We start from the raw sequence: 16,501 nt of genomic DNA on the forward strand, positions 1-16,501 counted from the left end.
CCCCGCCTTCAAAAAGTACACTATCAAGTTGGAGGCAGCACTGAAAATTGAAAGAAGAAACAGCAAGGGGTTTACTGAAAGCCAACATGAGGGCAGGTGGCAGCAGTTCCGAAAACTCAGCGACTCCCTGTGCACCGAGCACCAACTCTGTGTCTCCTTTCGAGACCCAAGGTCAGCCACACAGCCACATTCCTTTGTCGAGTATACAGTTCTGAGATGCTGGAATAAAGGGAACAAAATGCTACATAACAAGAAGTGATTGCAGGCTTCTGAAGAGAGAAGTCGCATGATGAAAACTGTGTTTACAGTTCTTTGAAATAAGGACTGAGAATGTTTAAATCTCCACAGAGTCCCCTTAAAGCTAACTGAGGGCCCACATGACTTATTAAATCAAAGACAGAGAGAGGCCACACTGAATGCAGTAAACCACTTGTATCAATTAGAAGTGATGCATTAAAAAAACTTCATCATATATTTTCCGTGACAGAAATTGATTCTTAAAATTCACTGGTCAGTACATATAACGTGACATATATAAACAATCAGAATTAGGCACAGTCTGAAATCCTTAGACACCTTCACTGCACTCACCGTTTTGCCTCGTGTTCCAGGCACCATGCCTAGATCAGTGAGGGAGCCTAACTCAGGACAAACCGCATCATGGCTCAAATACCATAAATATTTACTTCTTGCTCATGTCAAGTCCAAAACAGGTGTGCCTGATCAGTAGCGAGCTCTCCTCCGAGCAGCAGTTCTGGCACCCGTGACAGGAGACTACTTTGTGGCAGGAGCCTTCCCAGGTCACCAGCCAGCAGAGAGGCACGGGCACAGGCGACTGTGCCTGGAGGGTTTTACAGGCCAGGCCTGCAAGTGGCACACTTCTCTGCTCTCGTTCCATTGGCTAGAATTTGGCCATAAGCCACACCTAATTGCAAAGGAGGCTGGGAAATGCAGTCTGGCTACGTGCCCAGTAAGAGGAGATGGATTTCGGGATCAGCTAGCAGTCTGAAACAATGCCATTTGTAACTGTTTTTTTGTTTTGTTTTGTTTTTTAATTACAGAAGAGTCATTCCTTTCAGAATTGTCTTCTGTTGACCTTCAACTCCACCTTTAATTCCTAAAGCCATTCAGTAGTTAAACCAATCCACTAGCTTTTCTGCTCCAATAAATACTTTTCTAACATATTCAAAATAAGACTATACCAAGGGCATCCTTAAAGGGATGTCTGGTTTTTCGTCCAGGTATCTCCAGTATTTCACAGCTGGCTAATAAAAGAAGCTCAAAAAATTTTTTTTCTTTTCATTCACGGGTGAATGCTATTCCCTGAAGTTCCCAGAAAAAAAAGAAAGTTCCCTGGTGGTGATGGTGAGATTACTGAGGGCCAACGGTCATTTGAGGAACCTCCCTCCCTCTCCTGAGGCTGCCCTGAGTTGCCACCCATCCTCTGGTCCCTGAACAATGGAGCAATAAGACAAAAGCGCATTAGGCCAGCCAAGAACAAAGGGGGTAAGAGACCTCCGCAGCATTCCCGGACACCAACAGGACCAGCGCCAGCACTCTGGCTGGAGCACAGGCCTGCTAGCCACAAAGCAGCTCAGGGCCTGTCGAAGGCCACACCTGGGGACCCTCCATAAAACAGGGTAACGACCTCGAAGACTGGGACACCAACATGTGCCTCTAAACACAAGTCACTTTATCCTCTTTCTGAACCACAAAAGGTTAGTGGGGGGAAAATTACGTGGTACAGGACAAACATATTTTCTGCTCACATATTACAAGAGTTTAAAATATACTGTAAGTGCAACTATGATAACCCTCACCACACTCCTATGGGATAGAGACAAAATTAAAGTATGGACCCAAGTTAAAAGGAAAAATGTCTGCTAGGTGGATGGCTTCCTACTACTAAGGCAGGCTCAAAAAAAAAAAAAAAAGTGAAGCAGAAGCCTCTAAAGTAATTGGGGCACAAACCGTTTTAGGCTCTCAAATTGAGTTCAACACCTAGAATTGAGTTCAAAAGCAAACAAGTAGCTAAAACAGACCACAAAGCAGCTGAAGTTCTAAGAAGCTTACACAGAAACTGACACTACAATGTATCAAGCCTGAGTTATGACCTGAGAAATCACATTAATTGATTCACCATTACTAGATTCATGTAAAACATATTCAAAGTGACTTCAGAATGAAAAAAATTATTCTTTCTAGATATGCATCGCAGTATCATCAGAATTTTCATAAATTTAATTTGGCTAAGAAGCCATATACTCAATATTCTGAAAATAATGGAAGAGCACTGATTAAATGTCCACATTTGTACAAACAGATTCCAGTAGAACATACTCAGAAAAAAACTATGCAGAATTTAAAATCACATTGTTTTACTCGCACTTATCCTTACTAGTACTCATGATAATTTTTTAAAGTCCTCAATGATAGAGCACAGTAAAATATCAACAAAATCAACCCAACAAAGCAGGCATTCTATTTGATCGTGTACGTATAACAAGCACGTTCACATATAAAATCTTACTGCGGTCCCCACAGGTGGCAGAGCACGGAGCATGCAATCCCAGAAAGGAGACCCGAGGCCTGGGCAGATGCTTGCCTGGGCACAGGCTGGGGGGAGCCGAGCAAGGCCGGGGGGTGGGGGGGTGTCTTCCCACGCTGTTCCTGTGCTGTCCCCATGAGCACACGGGCCCTCCCCCAGTAATGCTGGTGCTTCTCCAGCAAGAAACAACGCAGACGTTTGCACAGAAGTTTGCGCAGACAAGCTGCTCTGACAGAAAAGCCAGAGCACCAAGTAGACTCTGAGGACACTGAGGTAGGAATATCAAAGACTATCTAGTAATCTAAGCCAGGGGTCCAGCATCCTACAGAAAGGCTAGCAGGGCAGCTCCACATGCGCCTAGGTGTTGATCTGCCAGGAAGGTTTCCCTTGCTTCTCCAACACTCTCTGGTCCAGGAACCACAGACCAGCCATTACCTATCACTACTTGCTGCCGCCCAAAAAACTAAAACCTCATCAAAACTAAAGGAGAGAATGACACTGTTTCTCATAACAGAGCAATGAGGCATGCGCCAAGAAAATGGCAGCCACACTCGGCGAATGGCACTTGGCTCGGTGGGAACCTCACCTAATCCACACGCAGCCAGAGCCAGGAAGGGAGCCAAGACATACTCTGAGGCCAGAAGAGATTTTCACAAAGTCCACCCTCAAAAGCTCACATCCTTCACTGTGAGAAGGGCTCTCCCATCCGTACTCCTGGCTCGATGACTACTAACTACTCAGAGTTCTAATAAGCTTAATTCTCAGCTTGCCAAGCCCAGAGAGGATCAGAAGCAACAAATCAGAGGGGAAAGGAGAGCTAGAAACTGATGGGTGGAAGGAAGCAAGAGTGACAAGGAATAGCAAGGACAGGTTTTGTCTTTTTAAACAATACGAACTGGATATCGGGACTCAAAAGGCACAGAAGTTTGAGGTCATTTATCATAAAAGCAAACACTCTACTCAAAGGGCCCTAAAAATAGCACAGTATTAAATAAAGCCCAGTTCAGTAACTTGGGTACAACCTAATGAACCCAAGTTAACAAGGAAAACGTAGGTTCAAGTCTGTGTGTTCTACTGAATGGGGCCGGGGGTGGGGGGAGAGGGGGGAGTAGTACAGTTAATACCATTTGTCTGCATATCACTTCACATCCTGTAAAATACGTACTTCCACGTGAATTACCTCATTGGACCCTCAATATCTGTACAAGCAGCACAGATATCTCCACTGGCCAGGAATTTGCTGGTAAATAATTCAACTTGAGCAGGGCAGAAGGGTTTATCAATGGCGATTATAACAGTCTGCTAAGTCGTCTCACAGGAGAGGCACCTACGCCCTTGTTAGGGGGTGGAGAGGGCAGGGTCCCAGCACTTACAGGACTGTATGTGAACTTCCACTGGACCTTCATCTCCAAAACCTCCCCCTCTAAAAGTTCACCTCCTGCCATCTGCATTCTAAGGGCCTCTTTCTGAAGAACAGTTCTAATGCCTTCTAGTGCCATTGTCCCTCCCGACTGCGGGAGACAAACTGCATGGAGGCCAGCCATGACCCCCAGCTCTTGGTTCACACACAGCTTGGTGTAATCACCTCCTCCCCCCCCCCACCCCCCACTACTGTGCGCCGCAACTAGCGGCTGGCTTCTAACAACAGAATGCGGCACAAGTGATGGGACGTCACTTCCGTGATTAGGCGACGTAGACGGCGCCTTCTGTCTTGCTAGCTGACTCGCTTCACTCTCTTGCTGGCTCTGATGAAGCAAGTTGCCCTGCTGGAGAGGCCACATGGCAAGGAACTGAGGGTGGCCTCTGGCCAACAGACCACAAGAAGGAATCCTTCAAACTACATGAACTTGGAAGAGTATCCTTACCCAGTCGAGCCTTTAAATGAGACCCCAGCCCAGGCCAACACCTTGATGGCAGGCTTGTGAGGCCCTGAGGAGCAGACCTAGCAAAGCCCCCCTGAACTCCTGACCCACCGGACCAGGTGGTAAACGAGTTGTGTGCGAAGCCACCAAGTTTGCAGTAATTTGTTACAGCAGCAATAGGTAACTAATACAACCACAGTCCATGAGGTCCCAGGATTTTTCTCAACTTGGACTTGAGCAGTCATTTCACTACCATTTTTACCACAAAACCCTTGAATTATCTCTCACTACCTTTCTCATTCTCTCAACTCACTATCAAATTGACAAAGTCATTACCTTTTTCTTCATCTTCGTTCTACTCAGACTCCGCAGCGTCACTGATGACATCCTTGCACCCTCTGCACTCAGCATCCCTGACTGCACGTTCTTCTTGTTCTGTTACCTCTCTGACGACTCTTTCTCAGTCCTCACAGGGGCTCTCCCCTCTGGTGACACTTAAATGGAAGCAGTCAACCACATTTCTGCCCCCAAGTCCCTCTCTTCTCTAGATACAATTTCACTCGCTGCTGTACCGTCTACTCCTAATTCTTTTGAACTCATTCATTTATTCTTGTAACCAACAGGCACTGTTCTGGGCAGAGAGATTAGCAGTGAGGAAGACAAATAAGGTCCCTACTTTCATGAAGCTTCTATACTCTATCCGAGGCTGTGCCAGCTTCTCTCTATCTGCTCCTCCAGTTCTACTTACCACCCTTGTCCACCCCGCCCTTTGTGGAGGAGGCTGACCTCTAATGGACTCCATTACCAGGGCTCTGAAACTTCAATGAATAGGGAAAGAAAAAAACAGGTGCTATGAAAAACTCCCTAATTTTTGCGCCACAGTCCAAATGTCATAGTACACACGAGCATGCTAAGGCCACCCCACTTACCTCTACCCAATGCAATTCAATTACCCATTAGAACCAATACATTTGCACCCAGTCTTCCCAATCATGTCCATCCTGTATTCCCTGTCTCAGTTTACGGCCTCACCTAGTTCCAGTTGTTGAGGTTCACGCAAGGAGTCACCTTCAACTCTTCTCATGCCTCAAGGCCTACAGTCTAACGGTCACAAACTTGTGACTCTCTCACACACATAATAACTCAGTCACACTAGCTCCTTTCTCCAACCCATTGCTACAGACATTCCTGAAGTGGGCTATGTTTCCAATTCCAGTCCTTCATCTTTGCTCATTCATTCATTCAACCAACAAACATTACTAAGCCCATCCGAGGTGCCAGGTACTCCAGTCTCTGACCTCTAAAGATGTGCATCTAATTGAGGGAGACAGAGAGGAAAGGGCATCTTCTAAGCCAAGGCAGTGGGAAGGTGCAAGGCCTGACACCGAGAAAGCATGGCACGCAGTAAGAATCTAACAGAGCTGAACATGCTGGCGACTGGAGAGGTAAGCAATGGCCCTTACCGGCACCTCAGCGAGAAATGACTTTTATTCAGTCCCACTCCTCTGCTAAACACACGTGCGTGTGCGCGCGAGCACACACACACACTCTAGAAGCTTCTCCCAGAACAGAGACTATACTCCAGACTCCTGGCTTGACTTTCCAACCCCCTACAACCTGAACCCTACCTACCTGTCCAGGCTCACCTACGCACATGCATCCAGAATCCCAGCCACTCCCTGTACTCTCCTGGCTCTGTGCCTTTGCTCCATTTCCTCTGCCTGGAATTTCTCCTCCAACCACCATGTCTGCCTGTCAGTGATGCTGCGACAAAGGCTGCCTCCTTCAGGAAGGCTTCCCGGCTCCTCCCAGTGTCTGCTTATAGCATGCATCAGTTACATCCATATCTGCTCCACTGCATACTGGAGATTTCTAGAGTATGCAGGAACCAAAGCAAGTTAATCTCAAAGACTGGGGGGAAAAATTCAGAAAATTTTCAATTTACCAGCATTGCATTCCTAAGTAACCAACCATGGCGGGTCACAAAACAAAATCTTTTTTTTTTTTGGGGGGGGGGAGGGCAGGCCGAGTGGCTCAGTTGGTTATGAGTTGGCTTAAGAGTGCGAGCTCTGACCAACAGGGTCGCCGGTTGGATTCCCACATGGGCCAGTGAGCTGTGCCCGAGCTGAACTGCCACTGAGCTGCCAACGGGCAGGTGGCTACTGGACTTGGAGCTGAGCTAGCTGAGCCCTCCACAACTAAGATTGAAGGACAACGTGGCTGTTTCCCTTCCCAAATTCCCCAATAAAATCTTTAAGATAATGATTTTTTTGAGCAATAATACAATCAATCAAAAGCTTAGATTTCTGTATGTTTTCATATGTGTTTTATTTATCTCAAGTAGCTAAGCTCAGAAAGGTTAAGTTACTTACTTAAAGTCACAAGGCACTGAAGGGGCAGAGTAAAGACCAGAGTTAAGTCTGCAGATGCTCTTTCTCGAAAGCTATGAACAGCCAGAATATAATCAGAGTATCCCCAAGCATCCCACTAACCAGCTTATCCAATTACCTGGGACTTCTTCCCTCATTTTTCCCTCAATTAATTCCCACTTTCCTTCAGAGTTCAGCTCAAGAAGCCTCCCTCAGCCTCCGATTAGTTAAATCCCTTTATGATACACTGTATGTACTTCCCTTCACAGCACATATCTCTTCATAGCACTGTATCAGCTGTAATTTCACATGGCACCTTGATTGATGTCAGTTTCCCCATTAGCTCCAGGAGGACAGGGGCAATGTCTGTCATTCTCTGGGCCTGGCACTTTATTATTATTTGGTGAATAAATGAACTGATTGAGAGTATAATAATAACTGATATTCACAAGGCCCCCACAGGACTACAGATCCTAAAATATCTTCTGACATCTCCAATAAGAATAATTATTATTATATAAATTTTAATGTCACAATTTTATTGTAGCATATTCTAAATCTTTGATAATTAAATGTTCACATATGGAATCTGTTAATTTTCTTAATCGGAATGAGTAGTAAGCAAAATGCCACATTTTTTCTAAACATTCAAGATATCTGCAAGATTTCACATCAGAAGAATAGGGAGCACAAGCAGCCAACCTGCAGGCTTATGAATTGGCTAGTTGCTCTCTTGGAGCTTGAAAAGTCCAATTCCGGCCTCACAGTGAATTCGTGTTTCACCAAGGCAGACTATCATAGTAATAAAGTAAAACAATTTTTTAAGGCAAGACACTTGGTGCTTGAATAGCCACAACAACCTTGAAAAATAACACAGTTGGGCAGACACTTCCTGATTTCCAACCTTACTACAGTAATCAAGACAGTGTGGCACTGGCGTAAGGAGACAGGTCACTGGAATAGCATCAAGACTCTGAAATGAAGCCCACACATTTTTGGTCAACTCATTTTTGCCAAGGGTGCCAAGATACTTTGATGGGGAAAGAAAGGTCTTTTCGACACATGGTGCTGGGACAACTGAATATCCACATGCAAAAGAATGGCGTCGGAAGGCTACCTCACAACATATACAAAAATGAACTCAAAATGAACCATGTAAGAGCTAAAACTATAAAATTCTTACAAGAAAACAGATAAATCCCATGACCATTGAAATCATTGGGCAATGATTTCTTAATCATGACACCAAAAGCATACACAACAAAAGAAAAAACAGATAAATTCAACTTAATTGAAATTTAAAACTTTTGTGCTTCAAAATATACTATCAAAAAAATAAAAAGACAATCCACAGAATGCAAGAAAACGTACAAATCACATATCTGATGAGGCACCGATATCCAAAATATACAAAGAAAATTCCTACAACTCAACAACAAAAAACAAACAATTCAAAAATGGTTAAGGACTTGAATAAACATTTCTCCAAAGCAGACGTACAAATGACCAATAATCACAGGAAAAGATGTTCAGCATCATTAGCTAGTAAAGAAATGCACATCAAAACCACAGTAAGATACCACTCCACATCCAGGAGAATGGCTATACTCAAAAAGACAGGTAATAACAAGTGTCAGCAAGGATGTGCAGAAATTAGAACCATTGCTGGCAGAACGCAATATGATGCAGCCACTTTGGCTAAACAGCTTGGCAGTTCCTCAATTAAACACAGAGTTACCACATGACCCAACAATTCCACTCCAGGAAGAACTAAAAACACATGTCCACACAAAAACCTGTACACAATGTTCACAGCAGCATTATTCCTAATAGCCAGAAGGCGGGAATAACTCAAGTGTCCATCACCTAGTGAAGAACAGATGAATAAAATGTGGTCTACAACAGTGTTATTCCTCCATGGAAGGAGTGAAGTACTGACACACACCGCAACATGGATAGACCCTGGCAACACTATGCTGAGGGAAAGAAGCCAGACACAAACGACCGCATATTGTGTGATTCCACTGGTATGAACTGTCCAGAACAGGCAAATCCACAGAGCCGCCAAGTAGATTGACTACTGCTTGCCTAAAGCTGAGCCTCCGGAGGGAGGAAGGAGAGGGGCTACTAATGGGCAGAGCTTTCTTTCTGGAGTGAAGATGTCCTGGAATTAGGTCGTGGGGGTAGTTGTACAGCTGTGTAATACACTAAAACCCACTGAATCATACATTTTAAAAGGGTGAGTTTTATGGTATATGAACTATGTCTCAATAAAGTTGTTATTAAAAAAGGAATCAAATCCCCTTTACTAAACACTACTTTGATGGTTGTGTTTTTTTAAAAGCATTATTTTCCTCTTTTGTTAAGCAGAACATAAGTGTTGCTTTCTGAATACACTCAAGGTCATGACTGTGAAACATCGATTACTAAGCAGCTGTGTGTTCTGAGAACTCAATGGCGCGCGGCTATTAGCCCTTTCCACAGCATCGTACCTCCACTACTGTCCTCTCAGTCTTCCACATGTCTACTATAATTCTGTTTCCTCCTCATACCATGAGAAAGCAAGAAACACCAGAGAAGAGAGGCAGAAAGGAGACACCACGGACAGGCCGAATGAACGTGCACACAGGTGGCCACAAGCGCTTAAACCAAGGTTGTTTTCCGCTTCCTTCCCCCACCCCCCCTCCTCCGAGGCAGTGTCTCCCCTTCTAACTATGACACCCGTCCCCAACCTTTCAAGCTCAGTGGTTCACAGCAAGGGAAAAGTGACAAAGCCCACCCAAGGATCTGACTGTGGGAACCTCAGATGACACTGACATCCCCCAGCTGCTTGTTTCTACAGAGAACCCACACAGGGCAAAGGCTGCACAGGCCACCTGGCTCCGGGGTGCACTGCCTGCTTCAGCACGCACGGCTCAGAGCACAAGCCTGGGGACAGTTACTATGCCCACCGCTACATACTCCACACCCACCCACGCTGCAGTGAACATTTTCTCTGCAGAAAGTTTACTCACTGTAGCAAACGAACAAAGAAATCCACTCTGAAGTTAATATTCTTTCTTTCACCCTGTTCGATGGACACAGTTGCAGGTGCCAGGACCCCTGCTAGAGTCCCTTTCTCACCCACCTCCTTTCCCCCATGCCCCTCTAAATAATCAGACCAACAGATCCTAGCCATCCCTCTACAGCCCTCCTAACCCCACTTAAGCCCTCCTAAGCCCCTCCTTAGTCATCCCGACCCCCTCCTTACAGCCCTCCTGACCCTCTTACAGTCATCCCGACCCCCTCCTACAGTCATCCTAGGCCCCTCCTTACAGTCATCCCGACCCCCTCCTTACAGTCATCCTAGGCCCCTCCTTACAGCCCTCCCGACCCCCTCATTACAGTCATCCTAACCCCCTCCTTACAGTCCACTGGACCAGGGTAAACACCTGACCTATGGAAACAAGGCAACTGGCTGAGAGGAGTCATTCCAATTCTCCGTCTTGAGTATTTGAAACACGAGCCATGGACAGCAACTATGGACATGCAGGGGCCATGACTGGGGACATGGCAGGCCACACTACATGCCAATATGGGGAGCAAGGAAGGCCATGTAAGTGACAACAATCTCATCTGCGAGGAGTAGAGGAGGAGACAGCAGAGACGGGCCCTGGCATCCCAGAAGCGATCCCAGCTCGGCTCCGGGCCTCCAGAGGGAAACCTTACCCCAGGCTCTCCAGGTCCGGCTCCCAGGCTGGCCAGCTCAGCTCCGTTTCGGTCCTGGGAGGCTGAGACGCTCTGGTCTCCTGTGCAAAACCCACCTCCACTTCACCTAACTCGAGTGCCTTGTGCTCCTTGCAATCCAAACTGCTCCAGCTAAAGCAGGGCTGGCTTACTCTCCCTGACATCAGGAGTCCTAGCGTCCACTTTCCGTATAAATGAACCTCAGAACATCATTACCACCATGTATTTAGAGAGGGTGAGGGTGTGTGGGGGTGTGGGGTGAGAGGGTGAGAGTGAGAGAGTGAAAGAGTGAGAGAGAGAATGAGAGTGAGAGAGAGAATGAGAGAGAGAGAGAGAGAGAGAGAGAGAGAGAGAGAGAGAGAGAGAGAGAGAGACTTTGACCCTATTTAAGGCACAACCAGCCCCACTCCTTGGCGTAATGAAAATAATGCCATATATTTACTGTTAAGACCTCATAGCTACTTTTTTCATTCGGTTTTGAATCCATTTGGAGGTTGTTTTATTTGTGGTAAATATGCATAACATAAATTGACCATTTTAACCCTTATTTTTAAGTACACGATTTAGAGGCATGAAGTCCGTTCACTGTTGTGCACCATCACCGCTGACCACTGTTGATTTCTAAAAGCATTCCGAAAATCATGACTTTTGTTGTTATTACACCAGTGACTTCGGCCTCTGCTTTTTCCCCAGGGGACAAGGGCAGAGAGGCTCATGAGAGGTGGCGCTGTGGCAGGCTGGTGCAGAAGGGAGCGGAGAATGCCCGCAATAAGTTGGAACGGCACCAGAGCAGCTAAATTCATCCTCGGTTCCTCTAGACATGAGGCTGGAGACTAAAAATACCTGGAGAGGACAGATAACAGCTGTCAAGGATATTCAGCCCCGTTAGAAAGGTTGCCACTATCACCAGATTTGCATCAGAAGACACCCATACAGGCAGCCATGGGTCAGATGCAGAAAAATCAGATTCAGGAGAGAAAGACTGATGCGCCTCGCCTCCCAGAATGCCTGGAATAAATCTCTGGGCCTTGAATTTGGTCAAGTAATCTATGATCAATTTCTGGAGGACCCCTAGGAAGAAAGACAAGTACTTCAAAATGCTGAGTACCCACTCGCCACCTTCTGCTTGTTACGGCTTTCTTTTTAAGCACAATAGCCTCCATCAATAAAATTAAACAAGGAAGAGACCTCCATCAGAGGCTCTGTCAAAGCAAATAATTCAGCCAGCACCTTTCATAACTGCAGACGGAAAGGATACGACAGAGAATGTTGGCAAGAACGCCGGGAACATTAACTTGCCCCTCAGTAGCTTTAAATATGAAAGTAAGTTTCAAAAAATAAATTATATGCAAGGCCTCTCCAAATGCCAGGCCTGCAGCAGCAGCCCAGGGAGTCCGCCCAGGTGTAGACCCTATATGATCAATTACAGTGGACCCACGGAAACTCCCCAATCCCCTTGAGTTTCTTAATAGGAAGTTATTTACTGAATTACTAGCAATCGATACATTTTAATAACAGTTACATTAATCAACTCCAGAAAATCCAAGTAAATGGATATAAATAATACTACCTTAAACATAAAAAGTCTGAGGTTAGCAGACACTTTTCCACCTGTAATCATGTTATTTAAGTCTTAAGTTTCCAAAACTATGAACTCTCATCCATATCAGAAAAAAAAAAAGGGCTTAAACGTGTCTAGGGAATAAGCAGAAAGAATGTTTTTATGCTGTACATCTTTTTAACAATTTTTACATTTTTTTAAAGTAAACACTCACAACGTTAGGCAGGAGGCACTTCAGTAACTATGGTTCAAATTCCTCCTACCCGGCTTGAGCCAACATATTAATCCTTGACCTGGAGCAAGTAGCTCAGAAGAAAAGACAGAGTTATCCGGAGCAGCTGCATACCAGCAAAGCAGGACAGAAAGCGGAATTCCATATAGCCCATTTTCATATAATCATAAGTCAGGATGGGAAGGAACTTCACAGGCCATCACTAGGGCAGCCCTTACCCAACACGTGAATCCCTCTCAATTACTGCCGACTAACTCATTACACGAGAGCTAAGGTCTGGGAAAAGCAAAGCGAGAAGCTGTGCCAGAATCAAGAGTGATGCGAGTGCTGGTAAGGAAGAGAAGGTTGCAGAGGCAAGGACAGGCTGCTAGTCCCTGGCCTCTGAAGTGGCACAGGACCACAGGAAACACGCCTAGCTGGGGTCCTTGGTCCCGGTCACCCGTGTTCCTGGAGACTGAAAGAGAAGGGCCCGAGCTGGGACTCACAGGAGGCCTGATCTAACTAAAGGCCACAGAGGAAACCTGCGCCTTCCTGGCCAGAGGACTCGTCCAGCACTGTGTGACAAATGGTAATGCTGACAACACAGCCAGTCTTCCCGGTGTTTCGAAATCTGATTATCAAAACCTTAACTTTTCATAAATCCCACAGTGGTACAGGGTTTTGAAAATTAGGGAGTGTTTACAGAGACTCTCCACCTTTAAATACTCCTTTCTTCAATAACATTTATAATTAGAATCCTTCCTAGAAATTATATTTAAATAATTCAACAATTTAGTTCTTAGAGAAAATTATAAATGTCATTAAAATCATCTTCCCATGCTCATTCATGTCTCCTTGCTCTTCTTTTTCTTCTTAGAGCATCTACGTAAAGAAGAAAGCTAAACAACAGACCACACACGTCTGCTCCCCATCAGACAACTGCCTCAACCTAAAGGATCACAAAGCTCTCGTTTCATTTAAGGGTGGGAGGAGACGGTATCCCTGAGTTGTCAGGAGGCTTCAAGTCATCTCAGGAGTAACAGTGGGGGGTCCATCAAAGTGCCTGCAGTTTGGATCATCTACTCTCACCACAAATTGTAACAGAGCGAAAATGATTTCTAAATATAACGCATTTTATTTCTAAATGTTTCTTGGCAATTAAATACCCAGAAAGTCAACAAACCCCCAAGAAAGCAGAGAAAATGAACTTTTGTAAAGCTCACCATTCATCAACTACAGGAGGCTCGAAAGATGCCATACACCGGAGGCTCAGCCTCAAACTCGGCCCTGCAGAGGAAAACTCCAAATAAGATTTCTTCCAGAACTGCTCTCAGGCAGCACTGAAGTACCAGCAGTGACCTCCCTGGAGGAGAAACTGGAGTCAACGGCTACAAGAGTGTACAATCGAGGGGAGATGGAACCGAACTCCAACACAAAGGCTGCTATGCAACTGACATCATAACTACAACACACACTGAAAATGTAAGTTTCAAACAAAGTCACTGAAAGTATTTCAAGAGCAGAAGAATGCCCCCCTAAAAAAAAACCAAACCCATTCCAAAAGTAACTTGAGTAGATCACAGTATAATCTCCAGGCCTAACCTCTCGGAAATAAAGCAGAATGCTCCAATTTAGTCCAATTACAACAGAAACGCTCCTCTGAATAAAAGAACTACAACCTCGCAATCGGAACTTGGAGGAAAATGCAGTGTCAGTGTGCCCACAACACAGCTCAACCCACAAAATCATGGGATAATTAAACTGTTTTCAGGGTTCAATCTGTTTCACCGGAAACCTTGTCCAAATCAGCACCAGCAACTCGGGCTCTATCAAAACGACTCCAGGATCTTATCTTTTGTTTTACCTTTTATCGCTGATTTATGGGCCGATGGTGGTAAACTGATTTGTGCATGCGCCAGAAGTCAGCTCAGGAACACAAAACAAGAAAAGAGGATTCAGAAAAATCAAACTCATGAATGAAAATGCTGACGTCATGTGTAGTTCAGCAGACCTGGGGTAGTCTGTGAAGAGGAGTTATCCTCCGGGGTGTCAAGTCACCAGTGATTTAGTAAAGAAGATAAAACAGAAGAAGCCCTTGCTCAGACCAAGGGAAGGAGGAAGGAGAGAGAGAGAGAGAGAGACAGAGAGAGAGAGAAGCTGTGTTAACAACCTTGCCCGGGACCAAAAAGGAGAAACACACTAAGTATATGCCACACGCGACCATAACCTCCAAAACACGGATCTATTTCACGTTAATGGTAAAAGCAATATTTTTAAAGATATGGTTGGTTGTCACTAAATAAGTAGAACACAGTCCCATCCCCACCTTAAGTCCTTCTCCCACCATGTGCCACCTCATTCAAAAAAGATAACTCAATATACCTGGCTTTAGTTCGTCAGTGAACACTACCTGGCACTGCCATACCTCCCCTAAATTTAATTCTGAATATAAGTGGGTGGGCTCACACCTCATGCAAGCTGCCGGAATTTTTTTATGAAAGGGAAAAAATGCTTTTATCTAATAATGTAATAAACTAATAAAAAAGAGGTTATAAAAATTTGATTTACTTAGAACTATTAAAAGCAGCTAGTGGTGTGGATTTTTCACATTTTTCATCTCTCGGCAAAACTGAAAATCCAACCAGTAATACGAACTTCTGTAAAGATGAGGCGCAAGTTACTAAAATCCTCTTATTCAGGGCACTTAAGTAACTGATTCCCAGATTCCTAATGTTTCCCTGGAAATTTAAGATTATTACGCTCTTAGAAAATAAGTGACCCTAAGATCCTTGGTAACCTCTCCAAAGCACGAAAGTATAAGGACAGCCTTTCTTCTTCGGCTTAAAACAGCCATTCACCCAAAATGGATGTTTCAAAAATGTAAGCGATAAACAATTTTGCCAATAGACATTTTCAAAAGAAGATCTTATTAAGTTAAAATGCAAACAGACCAGTTTTATCTGTAATCTACAATGTTAAAAGAGATCATCTCACATTTCCAGCAGAAATCTCTTTGATAGAGCATCACTACCCCCTTGTGGATTCGCAATAAAAAACCCTTATCTGCAATCTTCACTTTTTAAATGTTTCATTCTGCTGAACTTCCATTAAAGTTTACATTTTCTTCACTAAGAAGGGTTATTTTATTTCGATTACTTTTTTAAGAGAGGAAAAACACTTAACATTTTAAAATAACCAATCTCATCAACTTCTTTATCTTCTAAGCACCCCCTGTCTTGGGGAGTGTTCTTTGTACAACGGGTCTACGTGCTGATTTCAGCATGGCAAGCACGTCAGTATTCCATTTTTCCTCCGAATACCTGGATTAACACTTCCAGTCATCACTTTGAGATGATTTTTAACGATAAATGGGTAATTTCTTCACCATAGCATCTTTTTCCTATTTGATAATTTCACACTCTATACCAATTTTTTTTTTATCGTTTCATAATGGTTTGATATCCAAGTGTCCCAGAAAACCAATGGGGCATCCTCAGAAATACTTTTCAGACAAGGATTAAAAATCAAATCTAAGTTTTAAAAAGATTATTAATGTTTGATTATATTACTATACCTGCAGAAATGCTTCCTGGCAATCTAAATCAACCCTGATTTAGGAAAAAAGATAATATCTATTTTTCAAAACTAAAAAGACTTTGGGTTTTGTTTTTTTTCATTCTTTCTTTTTTTTAGTTGCAGGAGTACCTCAGGTTGTATGTGAGCATCATTCTACTACAACAGAGATCTTATTAAACGTATACTGTAAAAAAGGATTAAACAAACCTCAGTATCTGTTTTTATCACTTGTGATAGACACTAGATTTGGCTGAAAGTATAAATCACCTCCCCGATAATGCACAGGCTACAGAAAGTCCAGGTTCTGACTCGTCAGGCTGCGGTTACTGGGAGTGAGCTCCCCGTTTCCTCACAGGGGCTGAACACAAAAACAGGGACACAGTAACTGACTATTAGTATGAGAAGACAAATTCCAGCATTCAATCCGATGGTTAGGTGGGAACACAGAGGGAAAAGTGATAGGACGTGCAAGTGTCTGTGTAAGTGACTAAACACATAATCTCCCCTTGTGGTGACTGGTAAGGAAAAATGGGAGAGACAGTGCATTGTCTGTTAAATGACTGCTCTGGGTTCCCAAAGCCTTTTCACATATCACCCCACTGAAGACTAGGTACAAAAACGATCAACTCAGCAGCATGTCTGAAGCTG

The 16,501-nt window shown here is 44.2% G+C and overlaps 1 protein-coding gene across 11 annotated transcripts in view; it reads right to left on the reverse strand.

Annotated features, from left to right (window-relative positions):
• Window positions 1-13,522, reverse strand: part of CAMTA1 (calmodulin binding transcription activator 1) — an 833,165-nt gene extending 819,643 nt beyond the window's left edge. For 10 of the 11 annotated variants that reach the window (XM_019660385.1, XM_019660381.1, XM_019660377.1 and 7 more), the window contains exon 1: window positions 592-851. In XM_019660385.1, the coding sequence (XP_019515930.1) occupies window positions 592-618 (27 nt within the window). In that variant the 5' untranslated portion in view covers window positions 619-851. Of the gene's footprint in view, window positions 1-591; window positions 852-13,500 lie in introns of those variants that run through there. The other variant, XM_019660379.1, reaches the window with a different exon arrangement.
• Window positions 13,523-16,501: the final 2,979 nt, after the last annotated feature.

This window comes from Hipposideros armiger, unplaced genomic scaffold, assembly GCF_001890085.2.
Source record: "Hipposideros armiger isolate ML-2016 unplaced genomic scaffold, ASM189008v1 scaffold_316, whole genome shotgun sequence".
In the NCBI taxonomy this organism is placed as follows: Eukaryota; Metazoa; Chordata; class Mammalia; order Chiroptera; family Hipposideridae; genus Hipposideros; species Hipposideros armiger.